The sequence below is a fragment of the Brassica napus genome, chromosome C3 (assembly GCF_020379485.1).
Source record: "Brassica napus cultivar Da-Ae chromosome C3, Da-Ae, whole genome shotgun sequence".
In the NCBI taxonomy this organism is placed as follows: Eukaryota; Viridiplantae; Streptophyta; class Magnoliopsida; order Brassicales; family Brassicaceae; genus Brassica; species Brassica napus.
In genome coordinates, this window is record NC_063446.1 from 73777013 (window position 1) to 73802880 (window position 25868).

General features: G+C 35.8%; 3 protein-coding genes and 1 pseudogene across 5 annotated transcripts; 2 read left to right on the forward strand and 2 right to left on the reverse strand.

The window, feature by feature from the left end:
• Positions 1-4177: 4177 nt before the first annotated feature.
• LOC106433605 (ATP-dependent RNA helicase DBP3) lies at positions 4178-6820 on the forward strand. Its single transcript, XM_013874434.3, has 7 exons — positions 4178-4437; positions 4549-4998; positions 5079-5167; positions 5305-5404; positions 5684-5938; positions 6174-6328; positions 6418-6820. The coding sequence occupies exons 1-7, from the start codon at positions 4282-4284 to the stop codon at positions 6698-6700; spliced, it is 1488 nt and encodes a 495-aa protein (XP_013729888.2). The 5' UTR covers positions 4178-4281; the 3' UTR covers positions 6701-6820.
• A 985-nt stretch (positions 6821-7805) lies between these two features.
• Positions 7806-8306, reverse strand: LOC106433584 (arabinogalactan protein 21). Its single transcript, XM_013874411.3, has one exon. The coding sequence runs from the start codon at positions 8162-8164 to the stop codon at positions 7988-7990; it is 177 nt and encodes a 58-aa protein (XP_013729865.2). The 5' UTR covers positions 8165-8306; the 3' UTR covers positions 7806-7987.
• A 5874-nt stretch (positions 8307-14180) lies between these two features.
• Positions 14181-15914, forward strand: BNAC03G70460D. Of its 3 annotated transcripts, none has more exons than XM_013874436.3 (6): positions 14181-14420; positions 14596-14650; positions 14845-15065; positions 15150-15420; positions 15495-15572; positions 15674-15914. In XM_013874436.3, the coding sequence occupies exons 3-6, from the start codon at positions 14854-14856 to the stop codon at positions 15722-15724; spliced, it is 612 nt and encodes a 203-aa protein (XP_013729890.2). In that variant the 5' UTR covers positions 14181-14420; positions 14596-14650; positions 14845-14853; the 3' UTR covers positions 15725-15914. The 3 variants fall into 3 exon arrangements, with proteins under 3 accessions (XP_013729890.2, XP_013729889.2, XP_022555988.2); XM_013874435.3 differs by having other exon boundaries at positions 14182-14420; positions 14835-15065; XM_022700267.2 differs by lacking the exon at positions 14596-14650 and having other exon boundaries at positions 14197-14420; positions 14835-15065.
• A 115-nt stretch (positions 15915-16029) lies between these two features.
• On the reverse strand, positions 16030-25721 carry LOC106433607 (annotated as a pseudogene).
• Between the last annotated feature and the right edge of the window lie 147 nt (positions 25722-25868).

Genomic DNA, 25868 nt, shown 5'->3' on the forward strand with positions numbered 1-25868 from the left:
TATCACTATCATTGAGACTAAGAAGGGGCCTATTCAACTTCTTACGTTCTGGCATAGGCCACCAATAGCAACGGATCTGAATTTTATTCAAGAGAAATCCTCGTCAGCTTGCACACTCTACAGCCGTCTCATTCAAAACCATGTTAATGGTTTTTCTACTGGGTGATTGATTGGGGTTTATCTCTTTACTTTAGTTTTATTTACTTTTAAATCACTAAGGTGATGATTAGTTCAACTGTGACTCTAAAAATTTAACTGTAAAAGTTTAGTTGTAGGTAAATTGGTTGTAGCTGTATAGTTGTTACTGTAGATAAGACTTTTGATGTAGTTAAATTTGTTGTAGCTGTAAATTATAGGAAGTAGATATTTTAAAATAAAATATGTGAAATCTGTGATGTAAATATAAAATAATTGTTTTTTTATCAATTAAATAATTTATATAAATATTTTTTTATAAATTTTCAAAGTTTATTGTTATTCAAAATGTGATATGTACATAATATATATTTTATTTAAAATATTTCAATAATTTTTACAACACCCAAAATTGAATTAAATATCTATAGATGTTTTTAATTATGATTATCTAATTTATTTGATATTATAGATAATTTTTTTATTTCACAGACTCTATAGCCTATAAAAAAAACTTTAGGGTTTTTACCTAAAATACATTAAAAAAATTTGCTTTAGTTTTTTTTTGTTATAGCTCTAAAAATAGAGATAAAGCATGACTCGTAAAAGTTTATAGAAATTTGATGTAGGTTTTAACTATTAAAAATAAAGGTACAGCATGATTGGTAAAATAAAGGAATAAAGCCCAATTGTGAACCATTTTTAACAATCATTTTTATCCTCTTATTTTACCAATCATGTTGTACCTTTATTTTTAATAGTTAAAACTTAAATCAAGTTCTTATAAACTTTTACTAATCATGCTTTAACTTTATTTTAAAGTTACAGCAAAAAAAAAATTAAAGCAATTTTTTTAATGTATTTTAGATAAAAAAAAACCTAAAGCTTTCTTTTATAGGATGTAGACTCTGTAAAATAAAAACATTATCTATAATATCAAATAAATTAGATAATCATAATTAAAATATCTATAAATATTTAATTTAATTTTTCTTGTTGTAAAAATTTTTGAAATATTTTAAATAACATATATATTACATATCACATTTTAAATAACAGTAAACTTTGATCATTTACAAAAAATATTAATATAAATTATTTAATTCATAAAAAAGTTAATTATTTTATATATACATCACATATTTCACATAATTTATTTTAAAATATCTACAGCCTATAATTTACAGGTACAACAAATTTAACTACAACAAAAGTCTTTGCAAAAAAAGTTACAATCAATTTACCTACAGCTAAACTTTTAGCGCTAAATTTTTAGAGTCACAGTTGAACCAATCATCACCATATAGCCATAAACATTCTTTTATGGAATATATTTAAACTAGGATAAGATATGCGTCTTGCGCAGGGTGAGTTTATTTGTATATATTATTGATAATTTCTTTTATATATTTGATTATTTTATTTACACATATACAATATTTTTTTGAAATTATATAAATTCTTTCCAATGGATCGGATCAATTTTTATTAAAAATTATGGAACAAAACTATAATTAATATATCATGGGTTGATCGGATTGGACATTAAACAAATTATGACATAAAAAACTTATTTTTTTCATCGAACACATTCTTGAAAAAAGTGAACAATATTGTTTCTACAGTTGAATTATTTTGACTCTTATCTTCCATATAGTTTTGAAAGCTTTCAAATCAACCATCGAATTGATACATGTCATTTTAATGTTTTTAGTCGTATATTTAAGGAAAATTTACATTTTTGTAATTTAAAGTCGTTTTAAAAATTCAAAATATAACATATAAGAAAAAAATCTAACATATAAGAAAAATATAACATATAAGGTGTCCTCATTTTTGTATTTTAAAGTCGTTTAAAAAAAAATATAACATATAAGGTTTCTTCATTTTTGTAATTTAAAGTCATTTTAAAAAATTCAAAATATAACATATAAGAAAAAATCTAATTTTTTTATTATATGGTTAATGTGATTGTTTATTTTTTAAATAATATAAAATTACACAAAAATGAAGAAAGATGCAAAAATTGTTATCAAATCTTTATTATTCATAATCATTAATTGTCATATATATGTAAATCATATTAGGTAATTTCGTAGTTTTTATTTAAGGAAAGAATACACACTTCTTATATTTTATGTTAATATAATGTTCTCCAGTGGACATTTAAATAAATCGTGACATAAAAACCTTATTTTTTCCATTGAACACATTCTTGAAAAAAGTGAACAGTATTGTTTCCACTGTTGAATTATTTTGACTTTTATCTTCCATATGGTTTTAAAAGCTTTCAAATCAACCATCGAATTGATACATGTCATTTTGATGTTTTTAGTCGTATACTTAAGGAAAATTTACATTTTTGTAATTTAAAGTCGTTTTAAAAAATTCAAAATATAACATATAAAAAAAAATATAACATATAAAAAAAAATATAACATATAAGGTGTCCTCATTTTTGTATTTTGAAGTCATTTTAAAAAAAATATATAACATATAAGGTTTCTTCATTTTTGTAATTTAAAGTCATTTTAAAAAATTCAAAAATCTAATTTTTTTTATTATATGGTTAATGTGATTGTTTATTTTTTTTAATAATATAAAATTAAACAAAAATGAAAAATGATGCAGAAATTGTTATCAAATATTTATTATTCATAATCATTAATTGTCATATATAATCATATTAGGTAATTCTGTAACTTTTATTTAAGGAAAAAAAATACATACTTCTTATATTTTAGGTTAATATAATGTTCTATAGTGTTATATAATTATGAAAAAATGAGATAACTTTAGATTAAACTATAGTTTATATTAGGTGTTCTAGAATTTTTAGAAAAAAAATTTAGAAGGTATTTAGATGTGTCACATAAGCAAGGAGTTTTTTTTAATTAATACAAAATTAAGGTTACATATTTTCAAATGCTTCTCGATTAATATATAGGGGATGTGAAATCACGCAAACATCTTTTGAATCATATGAAATAAATGCTATCTGAATTTTATTACAATGTAAAGCCTCGTAGAAAAATTGTAGTATAAATTAATTATTAAATAGTATAATATATTTTTTAAACAAATGGCTAGAAAATTGAAGGAGAGGGCATCATTATCGGTGATTCTTAATGGAATTGCTTAGTAACAATGACCAAAAAATAAATCAAAATTAGGGAAAAAGTTAAGGACGTGGGTTAATTAAGAATTTTTCGTCGACGTCCTTAAGGGGCACGTGGCGTAATGAAATCGCTAGCTCAGGTAACGGTCTTGAAGATTTCGCATCGATGATTCGGTGAACGGCGTTGACGATGATGATGACTAATGCTACTGGACCGGACACGAATCCGATGAGGAGGAGATATCGGAGCACCACCGCCTAATCCGTACCGGTCGTCGTGCCGCCTGATCCCTTCATCGCTTCCACTCCAACACTCTCCACCAATCATCTCCTCATACTAAATCCATCTCCGACGCCGACGGTGGACTTGTCGTCTACCCAACTTACGGTCGTCGTCGCCATCGTGTCTTCCTCAATCCTTTTTTCTTGTTTCAAAATTTTACAAAATGTCCTACCAATAATTATCATTTTGCTTAAAGTCTCTTAACATTGTCCTTAACTTACCAATAATAATAAAAAAATCTAAAGACTCAAATAAAAGTACTACCAATAATCTTGCTCTTATAGTTTTTCTTTTCAATGACGGCGAGAGCTAAAGAGTGTAATTCACAATCTAAACTCTTTAGAGCATCCCCGACAATAAATTTATGGGAGGATTCACACAGATTCCCAAAAAGAAAAAAATATTAAAATAATGTACAGTGATGAATCCGTCTCTCCCCAGTTCTCTCCAGTGAATCTGCGTCCCGCGAGTTCATCACTATTTCGCGGGTTCCACGACACGTGACGATCCGTGATTGGTTTAATTTTTTATTTTTTTTAAATCAAATAAAAAAAATAATAATAAAAAATTAAAAACTTAACGGGGATGCTCTTAGCAGGGGGTTTAGGGTTCTCCTCCCTCGCAATACATCGGCCGCTTCTAAAGTTCTGATTTTTTATTATTATTTTTAAAATAAGATATAAAAAAGGGGATTTTAAACCTAAAGCCCGAGAAAGAAGCAAAACGGCCGCCTGAGAGAGCAGTAATGGCGAAAGGCGACGATGCTTTGGCGAGGAAGAAGAACAAATCCAACCGTAAGAAGATGAATCGCAAGAACGATTCCGCCACCGTATCCACTCGCATCGCCGCAATCATCGCCGCCAAGAAGCGCCGCCAGACTGGCAAACGCAGCATGTGTCAGGTCTAATCAAAATCGAAAAATGGAAGTTTTATTAGATCAAAGTTCCCTAGGGAGTGTGTCTAGTGAATCTGTTTCGTTACTTTGACTGTATGTGTTTCTATTGAATAATAGGGAATGTGTTTTAGCCTTCCTACACCTGAAGATCCATTCAATGAGAAGCTGGGTAAAGTGGACATTGCCAAAAAGAAAAAGAAAAAAGCCAAGACTAGAGATGCTCTTTCAGTGAATAAATCTCTTAGACAAGCCAAGAAACCATCTCGAGTGTCCATTGGCGGTCCACCTAAGTTTCTGATGCTGTGCCTGAGCGATATAGAGAGCTCCTTTTATCAGCTTGAGAAGCCTTTGTTCACTAGCACTTGGGGGATTGAGTTCTGGAAATCTTTTCATTCTGGTAAACATGTTGTTGAGACTAGTGGAACATCTTCCACCCTTGAACAAATCGCATGGATCGTTTCAACTGCCACTGATGCTATTTCTACACGGGATAAAGACGAGGAGAATCCACTAAGCAACAGCCCTTTTCTCTTGTATCTCGTACCATCTCAGTCCAAAGCCGCTCAGGTTAGCACCACTTGTGTCTGTCAGCTGTTTTTATTTAGCAACATTCTTATGGACCTTTTGTTTATTGTCATGATGCTTAGGTTCGATCGGTTTGCAAGGCACTGAAACGTCTAGGAGTTCATGCAGTGAGCTTACACAATGGAGCGGAACTAGATCATCAGATTTCTGGGTACATCTTACCAATCCATTATATTTCTCTTTCTCGTTTTACACAGATTACAGGCTGTTGCTAGTTTGCTACATGAAGATCCATCTTCTTTTTTTTCCCTCTAATTCTGACAAGCTGTTTTTTTTTTTGAGCTGTAGATTAAAAAGCTTAGAACCTGAATTTCTAGTTTCCACACCTGAGAGACTTTTGGAGATTGTTGCCCTCAAGGGAGTTGATATATCGGGGGTTTCGTTGCTGGTATGCTCCTGTTTCCTGTTTAGTTATGTACTGCTTCAGTTTCTTGTTATGAATGATGATTGTTAGTTTTATTCCTTTTGAGCTTTCAATGTTATACCATCAACCAGTTCTATCTGCTGCCTGCGTTGAATTGAGTTTCTTATAGGTTCTAAATATCTTATGTTTATGGGATCGAATAGTCTCTCTCTAACTCCCATGTAGCATGCTATGTAGCTCTTCATCCTGTATACAAGAGTTTTTTTCCAACACACTGCTAACTGAAATCTCATATCTACACAGGTCATTGATGAACTAGGTTCACTTTGCGCCAGTGGTTATCTAGATGCGGTGAAATCCATTAAGCAGGCCATTTCCAGCGAGCACCGATCAATAGTTTTCAACGACAGTTTTAGTGCTTCCTATATTCCAGCAATCCAGAGTCTTTTGGGGAGATCAGTTAACAGACTTTCCCTCAGTGATTCTGTAGCCAGCCAAGCCTCTTGTATTATCCAGACTGTAAATGTCTGCGCCTCGGAGAAAAAAAAGCTGCAAAAGGTACGCTAATTGGTACATTATTTTTTTTAATCTATAAACAACGTTTGCTCATGTTTAGACTTTTCTATTTACGTTAGCGAGATAAGCCTTGTATTTTGAGCAGCAATAAACACATTGTCATCCATCAATTTGTTGCATTTTTTATTTGGCTGTCATATACTTTACTTAGGAACTGTCCACTGAAACCAAAAAGCAAACACTGAAACCAAAAAGCAAACGTTTGATATTTTATCAGTTCTCAGAGGTTCTGGATTCAGCATCTTCAAGGGGAATATACATTGTTGCAAAGGAGGAAAGTTTCAGAAAGTTGACAGCTCTACTTAAGCTCAAGGGTCTCACTGTTGTAATATTCAACAGTGAGTCTACAATTATCCCAGCAATCACAAAGAGGTAAAGGGAACTTCTCTCAACTTTTGGTGTATTATTGACCATTAGCTCCTTGTTGTTCTTACAGTTTGTCCTCTTTATGGCTTCGGTAGGGGAGGACAGTTGGCATATTTGATTGATATAGAACAGTTTGATTCAACCGAAATGAAGAACTTTGAAACCGTTCTACTTCCAGATTTTGTTCCATCGTTCCAAACATACGTTGAGATACTGACAAGTATGGCTAGAGACAGTGTTCGCGGTGTGCTACACAGCTTTGTAACAGAAGAGGAGGATGTGTCTGGTCTGGCTGGTTCATTGGTGAATGTTCTCGAGGATTGTGGCCAGTGCGTGCCTGACTCTTGGAGGAATCTGTCTGCTTCTATGTCTGATTGATTACAATTGTTGTTTCCCAATACTCTTTTAAGTTACAATGGTTTTTGCTTACTGAAAGCTTTAGCTGCAGAAAACTTGGGTTAAAGTGATTTAATTTTGAGTATTGAGGTTTTTTTTTTCCTTACTGATATCTGTCTTATCTGATTGCAATCATATGGTTAAAGTGGAGTTTGCGTCAAGTTGTTCAGTAAGAGACTTAATGGGCCCAGACTGTTGTGCGAGTTGTAGAAGATTCTGACAGCAGTCTAGGTTCTCTAGACTCGAGAGTCTCTCTTACTCTTCCTCGGTACTTTCTTGCGGGTATTTTGTTGCAAGTTCCTCTGGTGTTAATAAGAGACCTCTAGATTATTGTACGTAGCTGCTCCTGTTTTAAATCTTGCTTCGTGAAGCAGTTAATCAGTGTCTATCTTTAATCATTGAACTTATGATTATCAGGACATAAACGAACTGATATAGAGAGCTTATTTGGACAATGTTAGCGGCGGCCAGTTACAAAGACGTTTGTTTTTTGTGTCCATGTAAAGGTAATGGGAACTTAAATGCTACAGTATGGTCTCTTCTATGCACCACATGGCTTTAACAGATTCTTGTCGGGAACATCCCACGTACCCAATCTTTATCCCTTTAGGGTTAGTCTATTATGTATATACAGAGTAGAGGTTAATCTACTATATGCGAAAAGAAATTAGAGATTAGCGAGTGGGTGGTTTGTTTTGGGTTCCTATGTATGTTTTAAACACTTAAATCTCAAGGGAGATTGCTTCACGTATTACATGTCCTTTTTTTATTGCAAATAAAGTTGTCTAGTTTTCAAGTGATTATCATTTATTGTGGGGTCATCTTTAGCTTTCTTTCGGTGGTGAGTCACATGGAAACTCATGTTGCCTTAAGGCACCGTAACACCATGGTAATGATAATGATGTCGCATCCTAGTGCCTCCACACATCCTTCCAAATACAGCTCATCGCATGATTGGTTCCACAGGCTCTTAGACAATTCCAAAGTATCCCTTCTGTCTTATTGATCTTTCGTGTGAACCCAAATCAATGAATTTGATATTTTGTAACTTCAATTAACAAGCTACGATGGATTTGTGGACATATAGTAAGATAAACGAGTCCATAAAACAGTGAAGAATTTTGATACATACAAGCAGATAGAAACAGATGGTTACATTAAGAATAATACAACACTCTATAACAATATAATCAAATCACACGCAAACTCATTAACAAAAACAATAAAAATAATGAGCCAAAAAAAGAATGATAAATGTGTGTTTTTGGCTCAAAAGAGAAGACCAGATGCCAAAGCAACAACGGATGCAAACAATGCTGGTACGAACATGGCAGCATCAGAAGTTGGACTTGGAGCGGGAGCTTCTACGGTGGCGGCAGCTGCTTGTCCTACAGCTGAGAAAGCCACTGCAACGACCATGAAAACGACCATCATCTTCATTGCCATTGCTTATGTTTGATGTTTGAAGAAGAACAAGAATTTATAAGAGAGATTTTGTTTTTCTTATGTGAGTATTGTGTTGTGTTATGATGATAATAGTTTGTGGGGATGGTGTTGTCTATTTATACAACAATTGAATGAGAATTTCACAGCTGGCAAATTGGCTGTATCTTGGCCCAAACGGCCGAACCACACTCTTTCTCACCCACTATCCTTTTTTTCTTTCCAACCTCACAATTGTATTTAAAAATACTTTTACTTTAATTTTTTTTTATTAATAATAAATTTGTGTGTTCATTCACATGAGTAGAGTTCAAAAGAAAACAAGTTACATTAATTAGTTTTTTTCCTTTTTTTTCTAATAACTTTTGCTTTAAGAAAACTAAGAAAATAAAAGTTACATTTATAATACTAGAGGTTTACAATTTCTAGAAATTGTAAGAAGTAAAATATTTTATTGTCACACAAACGCATTTTTATTTTAAATTATACTAGCATGTTTGCTGCAGAATAATCTTCATTGATAGTACTATATATTTTGGGGAATACTTCTTTAAGAATCACTTTGTAATGTTTTTAATTTCATTAAAGGTTCAGGTAGCCGTTTTAAGTGTTCTCTTGAAATTAGGGAAGGCTTGTATCAACTTTCACACCAAACTGTGAAAATGACCAGCAACCCTACAAAAAAAAAGAATTAATATTTTATGACTGTTTATTCTGTTTTATTTTATTTTTGTCTTTGATGACTGAGTACCTTATTACAAATAGTATATTCATTGAAGAAGAAAAAAAGTTCAAACTGACCAAAGAGGAAGAATGATAAATAGCTAGCTGGAAACATACGAAACAAACAACTATGCATAGTCATATGCTCAAGGCTGGACTGTCTTTGTTGACCATAACAGACGAAGTCTTTGCCGCCGTTTTAATTTTTGTAGCATTTCGAATTTAAAACGAGTTATTATATATCTTTTATTTTTCTATGAGTGTTTTCGATTTCACTAATTATGTATATTCTCCTTAATGAGTTATCACTAACGGTTGAAGTTTAAAATCAGCAAATAGTTTAAGGAGTTGTTTAAACAAGGCCGCAAGAGAAAGTGAGATTCAAATATTCATATGTTTTTTTTTTTTTTTGATAAATTCATATGTTATTTCTTAAAATAAGAAGTGATTCTGACGATGGACCAATGCATAATGCGTTCCAAGTTGGAACATTTTTACTTTGAAATGTAATGGACCGTTGGTGGGATTCAAATCTAGTTACTTTCTCCTGAAATCTGTTTATAAAATATTTGTTTGCCTCTTTTTGATGTTTCTTATTAAGTATTATTTTAATATTTTTTTCTTGATACAAAAAAATGTTATTTTAAAATTTTAATAAAACTTTCAACTTAATATTAATTACAAATGCATTAATTTTACAAATAATTTCATTTATCTGAAATACTATTAGAAGAATATGTGTAATTAATAGAAAATTAAATTCATTTTAATCATTTTCTTAGTGTGCTTAAAAATGTCAAAATGATATTTTTTTAAAAACGGATGGAATATAATATAAATAATAATGGCTGAACAGAATATAAACAAATATCCCTTTGGAAATTTTTAAAAAACTATTTAATTATTTTTTTGTATTTTAGTAGTTTTAAAACCCCAACAGAAGTCCTCTAACAAAATACTGTAGGTTCGTGCTGAATTTTTCTTTGCTAAGAATCTTTTGAAATCTAGACACTGAAAATTGAAATATGCGAATGATATACAGTTTTGTCAGTTTTAGATTATATAAAAAATATGGTCCTCGAAAATAAAATTAAATAAAATATAGAGAATTTAGGCGCTATACACACCAGAATCGGAGAAATTTGCAGAATACCTCCGACACTATTACTTTTTTTTAATACCGAAACACCCCTATACCACCTCAACTTCCATATCACGTACTTTAAATTTCTGTCGGAGCCTACACCCTAAGACCATATTCTACACGACATGCGCTGGACCTCACAAGTACTCATAATTATACCTAGGGAAAATGAAAAGACATGAATTACATTTAACAGGTCTCTCCGGTTAAAAGTCACCATCTTTTTTTGTTTTTTTTTCCACAAACTCTTCAATCTCAATTCATTCGTCTTTATTGTTCTCTCATTTTACAGTGAAACAAAAATTGGGTCTTAGAGTGTAGACATGGAAAATCTTTGACTACCAAAGCTCATGTTTGCTGCTGGTGAAGAACCCAACGGTGAGACGGTTAATACGTACCACAAACCGAAGAGAATCGAAACCATACTTGAAGCTTTAGATCCAGAGGAGACTCAACTTGTGTTCCACAGGTTGAACCGGTCGTGTTGATTAACTCAAGACTCCGAGTCAGAGTCTGATTGCAACGATTTGCAAGCTGACGAAGAAGAAGAGCCAGATGTTTCTAAACCAATCCCACTTCTACAAGTAGTTCGATATTGCATAAACCCAACACACATTTAAAGCCTTGGATGAAGAAGTTAAGGCTTGTAAATGTATAATAACGACTAATATTTTTTGTAAATGTAAATAAAGATCTTACCAGCATCAATGTTCAAAATTGGTTAACTACTTCTGATGTTAATCTTTATGTTACATTAGCCGATACCCTTAGAACGCCAGAGTTACTAAATGATGGATCACCTATCGTATCTAGTTACCGCTAAATATTGTGTTAGGTGAAGTTTCTAAATGGATGAACGTAACAGAAAATAGCTGTAGCAGAAATAATAAACTGTTACTATCGCTAGTTATTTAATTTGCTCCATGTTGTCGTGTTAAAAGCTAACAAATGAAAGATATTATGAATGGTAACTGATACAATAAGTAATTACGGCTAATAATTATCTTGTGTAGTAGTCACCAAATGTAATGAATTCTCCTGCATTATCCTGCTTGTAACCACTATTTTAAAAAGTGTGAATTGATTTGATTGTTTGTGTTCGCATACTGAGATGATATCCATGATTGAGGATACAACACACTCCCCAGATGACCTGATTTGGGATGACAAAGGTGAAGATGATACTGTTGTCAAACTTGTCTGACTAATACATGAAGGCACATATTCAAAAAACAATGTTTGTTGGAGGCCTCAGTGCTGCTGTTCAGGCCCGTATGAGAGCAGAGAAGAAGCAGAAATCAAAGAGGCCAAAGAGAAGAATGAAAGAGAGAGCCAGCCGGTTTTCAAAATTTAACGTATTTTATTAGTACTCGTAACTGCTATAGACACTTTTATATATGCATCAGAATTGTTAACTTGTAACAAATATCTTACAAATATTCACAAGTTTCAATAATCCTTAATCTGAAATCTATACTCTCTCAAATTTATATGTCAATTTTTACATTAGCATGGTAAAGTTGCGTTGTAGCAGCTAACAATGAATATACATATATTTACACGTCCCGAAGTCACATGGTTAAGATTATTGTTACCCCTTAAAGTATTGTCTTAGCAACTAAGGTTCCACTTGAAGCTTGGATAACATTATAGTTATCTCTCCTCTGGAATAGGTAACAAGCAACCATATCTTGGGGATAGTCACCATTAACCAATGAGAGATCAAGCTTGTTACAAACAGATTTTTTTCGGATTTCTTTTACATTTTCGGGTGCACCTTAAACAATTACCTAACAAAATGAGTGAAAGAGAAACATAATAGCTGCAAATCTATTTTTCTAAAAGAAACCTAGGATTGAACTTCAGATCACACCGACTCAAATCGTAATTGTTATAGGCATTATTATTACTAACCTTATATTTATTAACTGCTATGTATCTTATTAACCCTCAACCTTACTAATGATTCATTTACCATTAAGTGATTCTTTCTAATGTAGGAAGGATATATGTTTTGTTATAAACACTAATTCATTTATTAGATGTTTAGACCAACTAGTAACCGTTAAAGGCGACTACTATATTTGATATTATTTTAGAAAATATCTTGCTGGATTTATATATTGAAAAACGTGAATAAATGAACACCAATTTTTTATGGGACAGAGAAAAAGCTATTCACAGTAGCTACGTTATTATATACACAAGTGAAACTTTAATATTTTCTACTTCTCACCGTACACAGTAACAATTTGATATTTGTACAGATGGTGTGAATTTTTCTTGTGCAAATGAGCGTGCAGACCAACATAAACATGTGGCTAAGAAGAAAGTACAAGCAGACTTGTTCTAACAGTAACCTATAATCCTAGAAACATTATTCTATGAATATATAATTGATTAATTTAATAGGCAACATGTATTAGTTAAAGGCAAAATCGGAATGAAACAGACAAATATGAACAGAAAAATGGAGTTTATAGGCGCGTGAGGTAGATTGCTAATTTTTTCTTATTAGTGGTATATCTAGCAAATTGTCTCTCAAATATATAACTTGAAACTCATTGGACCTGATACAGAGTAGCAGCCCAATATATATCTATATATTTATATTTACAATTAGCTTTACATCAATAATTTGAATGTTTAAGAAAAGAGAGACCAGTGTTAAAAAAAAAGAGAGACAGAACAAACAATTCAGGTAATAAATTATTTTTTTCTTACATGATTCTTTTTTTTTTTTTTTTGATAATTCAGGGGTTCCCCGTTTCGTGGATCATTCCCCTGGATCCGGTCAGGCAGCGGTCCACTTCACCCGGGAGGGCTTTACCTGGGCTGGATCGAACCCAGTACCGCTTTGGTGTCCAAAAGAGACAGGGTAGTTTCCGCATGGAAGGGAATCGAACCCGGATGATAGTTGCTACCACAGATCTGTCCTCTCACTTGGACTACCTCGTCCGGACTTCTTACATGATTCTTACAAAAATATTTAAACGTTGTATACAGGCTTGAGTGAAATTATAAAGTAAAATATGACAATTGCTCTACTTTGCGCTATTTTTTGTCAAACAGGCAAAAGATACAAAAAAATATATTCACTCTCATTTACGTTCAAAGTGTAATTTTTATTTTGTTTTTTCTGGTTTCACATTTATATTTTCCCTTTTTTTTATCGTGGAGGAATTGAGAATAATATAAAATATTGTAAATATTATATTTCTCTCTCTCTTTTATTCTAACTTTTTATCCCACCTTTCTTCTAATTTACTCCATATTACTCTGTTTTTTTTTTTATCACATTTTAAAAATTGCACCAGCACTCTGTTTTATTTACTCTAACATTTCTCCAATCACTTTAAAAGTAAAATGGTAAAAAAAGTTTATCGCTCGTCACTTGCCATCCAATCAAGTAAAAAAAATAAAAAAACAAAAATAAAATGATTTATTCTCATCATCGTTCAGTTCGTCGAGAATATTTCTTCTTCTTTATCTCAGTAGATATCTTTTATTTTTTATATTATTTTTATCATATAAACACGTGTATAAGTTATTGGTATATCATATCATTACGTCGATATCAACACAATAACTCTCATTCTATCTTTTTTGTGAATTTTAAACATACAAACATAGAATTAGATTTTTCTTATTATTTTCATTTACTTTAATATATTACCAATCATATTTTTTTGTCTTTTATTCTATTTTATTCTACTTATCACCTTTTTTTCATTTTTTTATTTTTATTTATTGTCAATTACTCTTAACTTTTACCGATCACACGTAAAATGTTAATGAAATGGATATTAGAGGCCAGAAGAGAGAAAGATCTGGGAAGGCCTATCTTAGCCCAAGTTTAAATATATTTTTCATTTTCTGAAAACACTTCAATATAACCCAAGTCGTAGCTTTGGCACGTGAATACCACTGCTATGGAAGATTAAAGGGATTGTCTGGAACTAGCGCGTGGTTCGAAATCTTGACTGTCTTAACGTGTAACGTGTTCCCGTCAAAATAACACACGTGTCATAATTTCATTTGCTACTATCCATAACAAAACAGGCTAAAGTCTTTTTAACTTCTAGAAGTCCATCTCACCGTACGTTTCATATCCGACGGCTGTAATTAATAAATCGAACAATTAAAATGAGCAAAATAGCCAAAAGGTGAGTGAGCGTACAAGAGAGGTTAAGCAGTTTCTTTTCCTGTGTGTAAAGAAGATAGAGAAGAAGACCTGTAGAGAGCAAAATAGAAGACAGTGTTAAATCTACACTCTTCCTTGGTGGAGTTTGAATCTAATCTTCTGAGAAAAAAAAAGATCAAAACTTTAATTTTATTTCTCTCTGTTTTACCAAAAAGTTCCTGTCTTTGGTTTCATGAAGCTTCACTCTTGTAAGTGTTCTCTATGCAATTTTCTCTGTATTTATAATGGTTGATTTGAGTTTTATAAATTTGAAAAATGGATCCTTCTTATGCTGTTAATACTCTTTATTCCATTTATAGAATCTATAATTTGAAGAATAGATCCTAATTTTCTTATACTGTTTTGGATATTGCTGCTTTGTAGAGTGATTCTGGTATTGTGGAAGCTAAACCGCTGAGTTTAAGTTGCAGATCTTGAGGTTAGTGAGTCTTTTATTTTGTACTGATTAGTTCAGATTAGTCTTCTTATCTCTGGTGTGCATTTAATCTTATAGAAAGGCTGGAACTTTCTTAGTGTTGTTGTGATCTTTTTTGTTGTTGTCTATTGTCTGGAAGAATGTTTTAATGTGTGAGAGTATGTCTCTTTGTTTGGTTTTGTGTAAGGTTCTTAAAGTATTTTCTAATGGAAGAAGTGAAAGGACAAAGAGGAAATGGAACCACTGATGCAGATTTTGTGCTGCAATGGGGGGAGAGAAAAAGAGTTAGATGCATGAAAGTGAAGAAAGATCAAAGCCGCAAGTCATCTGATTGTTTGTCTAATAAGCGCAAACTCATTTCTCGTGCTGTCTCTTCTGACAGAGGCTCCCCTTCTCGTCATCTTAACCGTCCAAACAAGTAAAGTTTGATTCAGTGCTTGTGTTCTCTCTTTGAGTGATTTGTTTCTTTAAGCTTTTTGATGTTTTGTCTCTTGGGTGATAGGGTTGTAGAGTCTCCAGGTAATGTGAGGAGATCGTTTGTGGCGTCACCTGAGAAGGAAGATAGGTACTACACAACGAGAGGTTCAATGGGTGTAGATGAGAGTGGGAAGATTATAAAGGAACCTGTGAAGGAAACCAAGAAGCATGTGTGGCCAAAGTTGTTTATAACTTTGTCAAACAAAGAGAAGGAAGAAGATTTCTTGGCTATGAAAGGGTGCAAGCTTCCTCAAAGACCCAAGAAACGAGCCAAATTGGTTCAGAAGACTTTGCTTGTGAGTCCCCTTCATCACTTGTGTTTCTCATTGTGATCCAACTCTCATGGGTATTGTTGTAATGTTTTATGTAGCTGGTGAGTCCAGGTACTTGGCTATCAGATCTTTGCAAAGAGAGGTATGAAGTAAGAGAGAAGAAGACTTCAAAGAAGGTATCTGATCTTGTCTCTTTCTGCAATTAAGCATGTGAGAACACTTAGTTTCTTTGTGGATGCAAAGATGATGTGATTGATAATCTCATGTTCTTATGAAGCGACCAAGAGGATTGAAGGCAATGGGGAGCATGGAGAGCGATTCAGAGTAAGGAACAGTTGAGTTTAAGAAACATTCAGGATTTTGGTGAAGGCTAGAAGGGAGTAGACAACGCACTAGAATCTGTTTTGTTTCTTTCATTACAGGTCAACAACTATGAGGCACTTGTATTTTTTCCTGAATGTTTTGCTTTTGAAGCTAATCTACAAGTCTTTCCTAATCAAAATCTTTTTTTCTCAACCTTGTTATTGACTTAATAACTTGTTGAACTGCATTATGATATTGCATGCGTACAGAGCTAAATGATGAGAAGTGGTTCTTGAATATGGATGAGTAGAAGTGTAAAGAGAATCCAAAAACAGATCAAGAAAGAGAGCTTATATATTAGAGTGGAAATGAAATCTGCACACAGATTAGTGTCTGAATATTACAACACACCAACCAAAACTGCAGCTACCGCTACCTAAGTACCAACTCATTTACCTAACGAGTCACAAGTCTCCTAATTCCCTTGTTGTTTTCCCAATTACAAACTAGTTATTCTACACTTTTAAAAATCTGTACTTGTCACAATATCTACATATGTGCATTTGATTCCAACGATTCAGATGGGATGCTGGTGAGCCATGCCTTCAAAGTGCTGTCTCCAGTGAAATTTGTTTTGTAAGCAGATCACTAAAACATGACATTTCAAAGACCTCCAAGCTTCACCAGAAAATGGCCAGCTATCAGATCAGATGCTGTTGACCAAAGAATCAAGTCTTAATGAGGGGAATAGTGATTTGATATAACCAGAGAAAGGATAAGCAATTTACCTCCTCTATTGTTGCGCTGTGCGGGCAAACAAGTCTTTACCATTGAGAAATGAACTGTCTGGTTCCTTGAACAACACAAGCACTTAGGACAAAGAAGCAGAGAGCCATCTGCCTACAATAAAAGAAACTACAAAGCTTCAAGGACAACGGAGGCTCTCGTGAAGACTGAAAGAACAAAAGGTGCTTCTTCCCCTGGGTGTATAGTGGTCGGGACAATAGTATAACCCTTGGGATCAGGATCAAGAACCATCTCGCATGATATCTCACGGGAGTTCACATAGTCTGTTCCTCCAACAGATTCATGAAGAAATATGTTGTACGAAGGACGATGGCCACGAGTTTTAAGAATCCTCATTCCAATATAGAACAACTGCGAATCATGGCTTGATTGGTAGTTACGAAACCCACGTGTTGTCCTTGAGAGAATGAGATTCAGTTGTTCAGAGGATAGTGATTACATAAGAGAAGTTAATCAAGAAACAGTATGTATGTACCTGAGTTAAGGTGATGAAAACATGAATTGGCAGAGATGCATCAGAACCAGTAGCCCTCAGCAGGAACTGCGGATTTTGATGCCATGAGCTATAGTCTTGGCAGCCACCGGCACTGCAGTTTCTCCACTGGCCATCGACTGAATAACGCATCTCTCGAGGGTGTATACCCGACAAACATAAACAGATCTGAAATGAATCTGGAAGTCTTGCCAAGACATCCAGAATATACCCTCGTTTGACTGTTGAACGCGCATGATCAGTACGCAAACATACTTCAATGCAAAAGGATAAGTGACAAGAGAAAGAACCTGTAGAACATGCTTCAACTTGTGCTTCATCCTATCACTCCGCTCCGGGGATGAGTCTGACCATGGACCATTCCACTCAACTTCATTGGCCCATGGATTTCTGATCTGAACAAGTCTGTGCCCATCGACCTCTCTCACCTGTAAGACGGAGTAAGCATGGCCTTGCACAATGCCACTTGAAGATACATGAACATCAGATCCTGATGGACTTCCAGCACCAAGTAAGAACCCCTCTTGTTTAAAGCGTAACAGTTGAGACCATAATCTACCACTTGCAAGATCGATTTGTGCTTGAGCACTCCTCACCAGCACCTCCAGTTAGGTCAACAAGAGCGTCCTGGACCAGTCCTCCCTCCAGTGCCTCGTACGAACCATGGAGCTTGGCGTATGCTTTCTCCACTATGGAGACCCAGAGTTCATTCAGTCTTTTGCTAGTAGCAAAGGCTGGTTTACCAGGTGATTCACATGGAATCCAGTCATCGATAACAACGGGAACCCACTCACCCTGCAAGTTGAAAGAAAATTAATCTTGAAACCTCTGACTGTAACGAGAGCAATGTAGCACAATGAAAGAAAAGTTTGAAATAACAACCTGAATACAAAAGCGAACAGTGTAGATTCCTTCCTCGTTGTATTCAGGAGTAATGATCACTTCAGATATTTGTGAAACCTCTGTCAAAACTGCAACTGCGCTTAAAAACCAACAATCTCCCAAACGCCCCTATAGAACAAGCCAAACCAATCATACGAATAAGTGCATGCCCATCATTGGGAATCAAATGCGTAAAAGAAGAAAAACATGGTCAAGAATAATATCTTGTGCATCAGAAGAAGGTGTCACATTAAGAAGGTTTCCTGTATCTTCTAGCAAACGAATCGACACTAAGTACAAAATCCCGACCTGATCTTCTTTTCCTCCCACTGGAACACTGTCCATCCCAATCAACATCATCCCTATCATAGAGATCAACATCGGCAGGATCACTATCCCAACCATCAGCCTAGTAGTAAAAGAGAAAGCCAACGAGAATCAGTATGAGCTTAAACATTAGCCCCCACAGCATTCAGGAAACATACTCTGGGCGGTGAATCCGTCCATTGCCAATTGTCATCAGCCAAATCAATCATGTCTAAGTCAGCGACGCCAATGGCTGCATGCAAAGAAGCGGCTTCATCTTCAGTTAAGCATTTCCCCCCCAAGGAAAACATCCATTATATGCATCTTTGACTCAACTCCATCACTATATAGTTGGCCTAACACCCAACCAAACTTCAGCGCCTTGTTCCCAAATGGCATTACCAATACTTAAAGGTAACCCAGTCTGGTAGCCATCAAACCCACCATCTAAGTAACAAGTAGCCTCCCCAGCATCAGCGTCAATAGTTATCGTCACTGTATGCCATCTGTGATGGAAACCGCAAATATATATTTATATGTATCACAAAACTGAGCAGAAAGAAGGCAAACCTTCCATCAGTTATGCTAGTTGCACCAATATACCACTCTCTGGCAACGGTTGTCTGCTTCTCACCTTTAGTGATCAACCTAAGCCCAACTAGGCCAGCTTCAATTCCTTGCTCAGAACCAGCAACCAGAATCTCCCAACATACTTGCTTTTGATATTCAGTGCCAAAAAGACATACAGGTCCGGAATCGGGTTGGATCATTGCTGTAATGGAAAAGCTAATCTTCTGACTCTGACAGACACTTGCATACATTTGGCCGCAATGTTTACCACTTATCATTGGTTCATCGTCAAGAACACAAACAGCCCCGGCAATTCCAGTCTGGTAATACCTTTTATTAGCTACTTCTTAAGTAAGAAAGTACAATTACAGAATACAAAACAAATGAATTACCAGTTGGGCACGTCGGTCTAGTTGAGCAGTGCGGATCCTACGAGCAATACCGCAGACTCTCTCTCTGGCAAAGGAATCCTCAAGGACAGAGTCACCCCCAACAGCACGTATAGCCGCTGCCATAGCTGATGCCTCTCTGCTACCAGCATTAGGGATAGATGGAATAAGGGAAGCTTCAATTTCCTTCCATTTGCGCTCTTCCTTCTCCAAAAGAGCTTTCCTTCTTTCTTTACCTCTCCCTTCTTCTTCACGTCTCTGCATGAGGATCTCCTCTTCCATCTCTTTCTCTCTCAGATAACTTATGTTTACCACATAGGAAAAAAGATAAGCAGCAAGTCTGAGTGTTAAGCTTCATTAAACCATATTTTAATTTAATTAAAAGAAACATGTACCTCTCTTGGATAATTTCAAAGTGTCTTCTATCTTCTGGCTTCCATTTACAGATTTTTTTGGCACTTAGGTCAGAGAACCCAATGCTATCTAAGAAGAGTCGTAAGCGCACCTCATCCTACAACAGTGTGATAATCTTGTCTTAGTAAAAAAAATAAAGGAGAATATATATAAAAAAAAGTTAAGAAACAGGACTCACCTGAACTCTCTCCGCCTTAGCTGTCAAACCTAACAGAAGCAATAAATAACCACCAAACTTGTCCCACATGTACACCCATTCTGTATCAATTGCCTCTTCCAGTGCTAAAACCTTAGCATGGGCACACATGTCTCTTCTGTAATCCACATTTGTCGGTGGATCATGACGCAATCTTTTTCTGCATTGCATTCTGTAGAAGAACGATCCAGCAACTCTTTCTTCATTCTTGAGACGATGCCTTAGTTTCATGACATCATCTCTAGGAAGCACAAAGTTCCCTGCTTTATCACGCATTGCAGATGGGTCCTCAACCAGAAGAGCTGCAGAGCTGGCAGACCTTTGGGGAGCTGAATAGGAGCCGGATAAAGCATTTCTTGTCTGTGATAAGAAAATTGCAAAAGGCGTGAGAAACTATACATCCCATAGAGCTCTATTGTATGTGAATATGGAAATAAATTTTCAGAGCGAAACACTAGGAAAAACATTAGAATGTAAAGTACTTTAGTGGCAGATCGAGAGATGGCTTGCACTACAGTATCCTTGCTAAGAAAACGTACAGCGACCTCCATCATCTGGAGACCATCAGATGGAATTAGCAAATGGATGAAAATGAATCACCAACCAATAATCTTATTCCAAGGAACAGATAGACCAAGCAACAAGAACACTAACCTCAAGAGTCAAACACGGACGAGAAACAGCAAACCCAAATGATACAACAAGGGTGATAGCTGATACAGCAGCACCAGCAAACGGAGGATATACTATCAGACTAGCAACAACACCCCACCCTTCTGCTGCCAATGCAATTCCGTAAAGGACGAGAAATGCAGCACTGAAGAAAGCCCAATCCAATCAATACAAAACAATATGAAAGCTCATCAGCTTAATCTTTTACTTCAGAGTTCAGAACAGGAAAGAAAAGAGAAAAGATTTAAGAGCATCTATGTAGAGTACTCAAGTGGCTGAACATACCTGACATTCTTTCCACAATCCGCATGAGCATCGTAGACATACACTGGTAGTACCCTTGGAGAATATACCACTATTGGTGGGGATAGAAGAACATAAGAGAAACAAAAATAGTTAACACATTGTTTAAATATATGAACAGAAGATACCACAGTTCCGTTGAACTCTTTGTGGAAGGTTAAATGAACTCACAGCTAATGCTCTTCCAGCCAGCAGAAACAGGAATGTAAAATAACCAACAGATGCTCCAGCAAATGCTTTATCTGCGAGATAAGCATGTGTGATATTGCTATATCAGTAGGCCTGTAGGGATTGTTTCACCTCTACGAAGAGTTTGAAATGAGAGATGTGAGTTCTCACCTTGAAACCACCCAACAAGGAATGCGACCAAACCCAAAAGAAAGGGCAGAAAGCAGACAGAGGATGTCTGTTTCCTGGTTAAATAGAAATTGTTTGATGCCCAAAGATGGATAACACCAATAGCTACCACTATAAGGAGAAGAACTAAGAGAAAAGATACGCCAATCTGTTACAATTGAAACACAAAAGATGAATCAGATGGATGAAGTTCAGCCAAAAACTTTGAGAATTGTGTGAGCAACTTTACACTTACCGTCCATGGTCTGATAACAATAATCACAGCTGCTATCGCACCAAAAAGAAGAACAAGACCTATAGAAACAAAAACATATACACCTCGAGATAGTATCCAACAATCGTCTTTCCTGCAAAGAACCACAAAATAATTAAGAAAAGCTATTACACTGGAACTGTGAGTTAGGTTTAATAGGCAACGAGAAGAAATAGTCATGCACCATTTAATCATCCCACAGCACAGTGAAAGTAGCGACGGAATGCATGCAAGTGGAAGCAAGGCCGCAAGAAAATCGCCCTTTGTGGGCAATCGATCATCTCTAGATTTCACAACCTCCAAATACGATGTTCCACAAAACGCCACGAGAACAACTAGAAAGCATATGAAAAGGGATATAAAAGATTTACTTAGGAAAGAAAGAAAGCACATCCATAAATAGATTAAGCAAACAGAAACACAACTTACCTGAGAATATCACCAGAGAGATAGCAGAAGAGTGGGAGAACCTATATGTCGCAAACCATGAGACTATTGGCAGAATAGCAGTAACTACTAGGGCAATTCCAGAAGCCATCGCCCAACCAAGGTATACAGAAGATGTATATGGTGACATGAAGTTATTTCCTTTGGCACTAAACAACTTGTACTTCAAATCATCCAAAGGTTTAGAAGATATGATTGCACCAAGAGCCATCACAGATCCCGCAAACACCACAAGACAAATCCAAAGAATAAACCCCTAAAATGAAAAGAAAATTTATTTATAAATAATTGTTTGACAAAGAGAGACACTAGCCAGTAGCCACTAGACTAGAGAAAATAGACAGACCTTCATCCTCGGAAACCGTGGATCTCTTGCCTGATCCCCACATAACTGTGGAAACCAAAACTGATACCTATTATGCATCCATATGGGTACAGCAACAGAAAGGCATGCTACCATGAGGGGCATAGTCAAGGATATTCCCAAAAGTACTGAAGATTTACTGCAAAAATGAAGCAGACAGGATTTTTGTAATGAGAACAAAAGGGACCATGTGAGAAGAGTTGGTAGCAGTTCAGAAAGAACACAATCCCTAGTACCTCAAGAAAGAAAGCGATAATCCAACTGATGTGCTCAACATCCAGGCAACAAAGCCATACTGAAAATAGAGAACAGGTTGTTGATTAAGAACACATAGAACACGACAATGTACCTAACGAGACAAGCCATACCTTGCGAGATTTTGATGTCAATGCCATTTCCTCAACTTGAAGCGACCGAAGAAAAGCCATTATTGAACAGATAACAGGTGACAACAGAGCACAGAGAAACCAAATTCAAACTACAATAAAGTAACAAGCGAGTTAGCAAAGATACAAATAACCTTCAATAATGTTACGGGTAGCAATTTGCACCCCAAGAACCAGGTCCAAAAAAGAGTCAGTGACTTGAATCAGAGAGTGGAACACACCTGCTGATGACTGGAATTTATAATTGTTATGGTCTTCGGACGAAAAATGGCCACAATGATTGTTTCAAGAATAAAGACAAGACTGAAGAGGCCCCATGCTCTCTCTGGTGTGCCCGCTACATGGTGCAGAACAAGTCTGGACAGCTTAAGCCACTTTTCGAGGCCCCCGGAGCCTCAGTTCTTCTGATAGAGAAATCTGATTTGGAAGAGCATTGTCAACACTGTTTGAGTCAATGATTGTAATATCAGTGTTGTTGCGGTGATCTCTGTCTGCATCTAAACTACCCCTCTGAAGTAATGCCATTATGCTTGGATCCAATTTTTCTCCTTCAACATCACAGCAAAGTCAGGGTCCAGCCCCTTGTTTTGCAACAAATTAGTCAGTTCAAGGTCACCTTCTTTTGCTTTCTTCTTAAGCATCGAGGCTATCCTAGGACCGTTTAACTGTTCCTGAAAAGCAAGAGCCAAATTCAAATCCAAAATCTGCTGGTTTGCAGAGTTCGATGTGCTAGACTCATAGCCTTGGCTCTCAAGACCACTGCTTGAACAAACGACCATATTGCTATTCTGATCATAAGACGTTCCTGCTTCAGGCTCTTGGACCACTGAACGACATGAACCTAAGCTTGGTCTTCCACTTTCTACACTTTTGTCACTATTGATATCCTCCTGAGAGCTGCCGGTTCGAGTTAGATTGTCAGTGGTACGATTAGTTTCGTCAGTACAACCAGCATGGCCTGCATCGATACTACCACTTCTTTTAATACTTGAGCCACAACCATCTGAAGAACTTGATGAACCATTCTGCTCTTTTCTCACCTTCTCTTAGGCGGATCACTGTGCTCTGCAAGGCATCTCTTCTTGCAGCTGATGGGTCTGTTATCAATAGATGACGGGAAACAACAGCACCTGATAGAACCGATGCAACAAAAATGTAACTAATACAATGCCCTTGGTACCTGCCACAACATTACATATAACAAGTTAGATGCCTTGTCTGGAACAAACTCGAAATCTATAAATAAGTAATTAATTTTTAGCTAAGAAACAAACCAGTAGTGTATGCCAAAGCATATTAGGGAAAGTCTAGAAGCGCCAGCGACAAAAAGTGCTAGAACACGGTTTTGAAGAAGCTTAAACCCATACAAGCAAGCCCCAATATTCCAGTCTACATGGAAAAAACATTAAGCTGAGTTAAGAAATAAATTAACAGCCTGCTTCTGCTCCAAATATAAATAACAGCAGCTGATGTAATGCCTCCAAGCCAACGTGATTCCCTCGCTGTGAAACCATATAGCACCGAGTAGGCAAGGAGAACTATGAGTGATCCAAGGTACAGAAGGCCGAGATGTGAAGCCCTACAAATAGGCAACAAAGAAAATGAGAATGTTTAAAACTATTTTCAAGGGACAAAACAACTAGGCAACTATATGCAGCTGATCAGAACATTTCACCGCTCAGTAATGAACATATCAAAAGCTATAGAGAATGAAAAACCACTAGGATTACTGGCCCTGATTTGGGTTGGTTCCCTATATTCAGTAGCTTGTTGATTGCACTATTCAATAAGCAAGGGGCAAGCTAAGGAGTCAGAACATTATTGAATTTCTAGGTAAAGAGCAACAAGAACTAACCTGCTGGTTTGCCTGGGGAACAATTCATTGGGATCAGGTGGTTCTGGCAGACAAGCTACAAGGCCTATCTCTATACAATCTGAATAAGCAAATTTGTATGCCCTTCTTACATATTCGTCCACATCTCCTGTGATGATGGAAAAGACCGAGCAATTCAACAACTTATATTTGAGTGGCTGGAAGATAAAGCTCAATTAAGTAATGGTGGAAGCCATGTAAGGATTGGGAAAGCTTTACCATTAAAGACCATGCGGCAGATAAAGAGCATGTTAATCGCCAACGCAATTGCGGATACACCAAAAAAGAAACCAGAAGGAGAATATTGCTGAGGCGCATGCGCACCAGCCGTAACATAGACAGCACAAAGTTCATACGCACAGAGTAAGGCAACAGCGAGAAGGAGAAGTAAAGCTACAGCTCCTGTTTAGCCAAAAGGATAAAGTAAGAAACAAATTCAATGGTTCATTCTTGCCTAACGCAGCCTAATGATAAGTAAAGTAACGTATGTACTACCATTACGTGTCAAAAGAATGCCAAAAGAATCTTGTGAAAGAAAGTCAAGAAAGAGCTGGTTGTAAACGTACTTGAGCTTTGCCACTGTGTCCTCCACCAAAGCATGATGGAGTAGAAGCGCAGTTCCAGCCATTATAATCGCAAGTCCAATGATATGTCGATCCAATATAACAATCAGCCAACAACCCCAACCAACCAAAATTGCAATAGGGGACACCACCACAATCCAAGCAACGAGAGATAGAAAACCAGACAGTGCATCCAGCTGAGGACCTTGCAGCCATTTTCTAGCAAAGATCCAGCTGCCAAAATAAAGAAAGCATTCCCAAAATCATCAACTCAACTAACGTTCTAGGCTCAATACTAAACATAAAATCTCCATAAATAACAGAACAAAGCCTAATGTTTGCCTAAACTAAATGGTTTTTGTTACCTGTAAAGCCGCCAATTCACTGCCCACAGTATCCAAAACGAACCGGAACCGAAAACAGTGAAGAGGGTACCCGAAATTACACAAGCCATCAAGACTTCCATGGCTTCTTCTTTCACCTACAACGGCATGCAACTCAGAGATCAAAACCTCCATCAAAGGAAGGAAGCTAAAGCCTCAAGCTTTTGCACCTATTAGTACCTGTGCAGTGGCATGACGGTGAAGTCGAAGCACAAGTGATCGCTTAGGAAAGTTGAGACCTTTAAGCAAAAGGAGACATCTTGGGTAAAGGACAAGGCAAGAAACTTAACTCACTCTTGAAACAAAAAAAATTCACCCTTTTTTTTTTTTTTTTTGTAAAAATGTTGATTTTTTTTTATTTGAATAAAACTCAGAGCCAGAGGGTTGTTCTCAGGTTTTGGGGGGGGAATGGATAAATAATTAGAGAAGGTAAAAAGCTCCACCCTTTTTTTTTTGTGGTCAATATTTTATGTATCTTCGTAGTTCTTTTTATATTTAGGTTAATCAATCA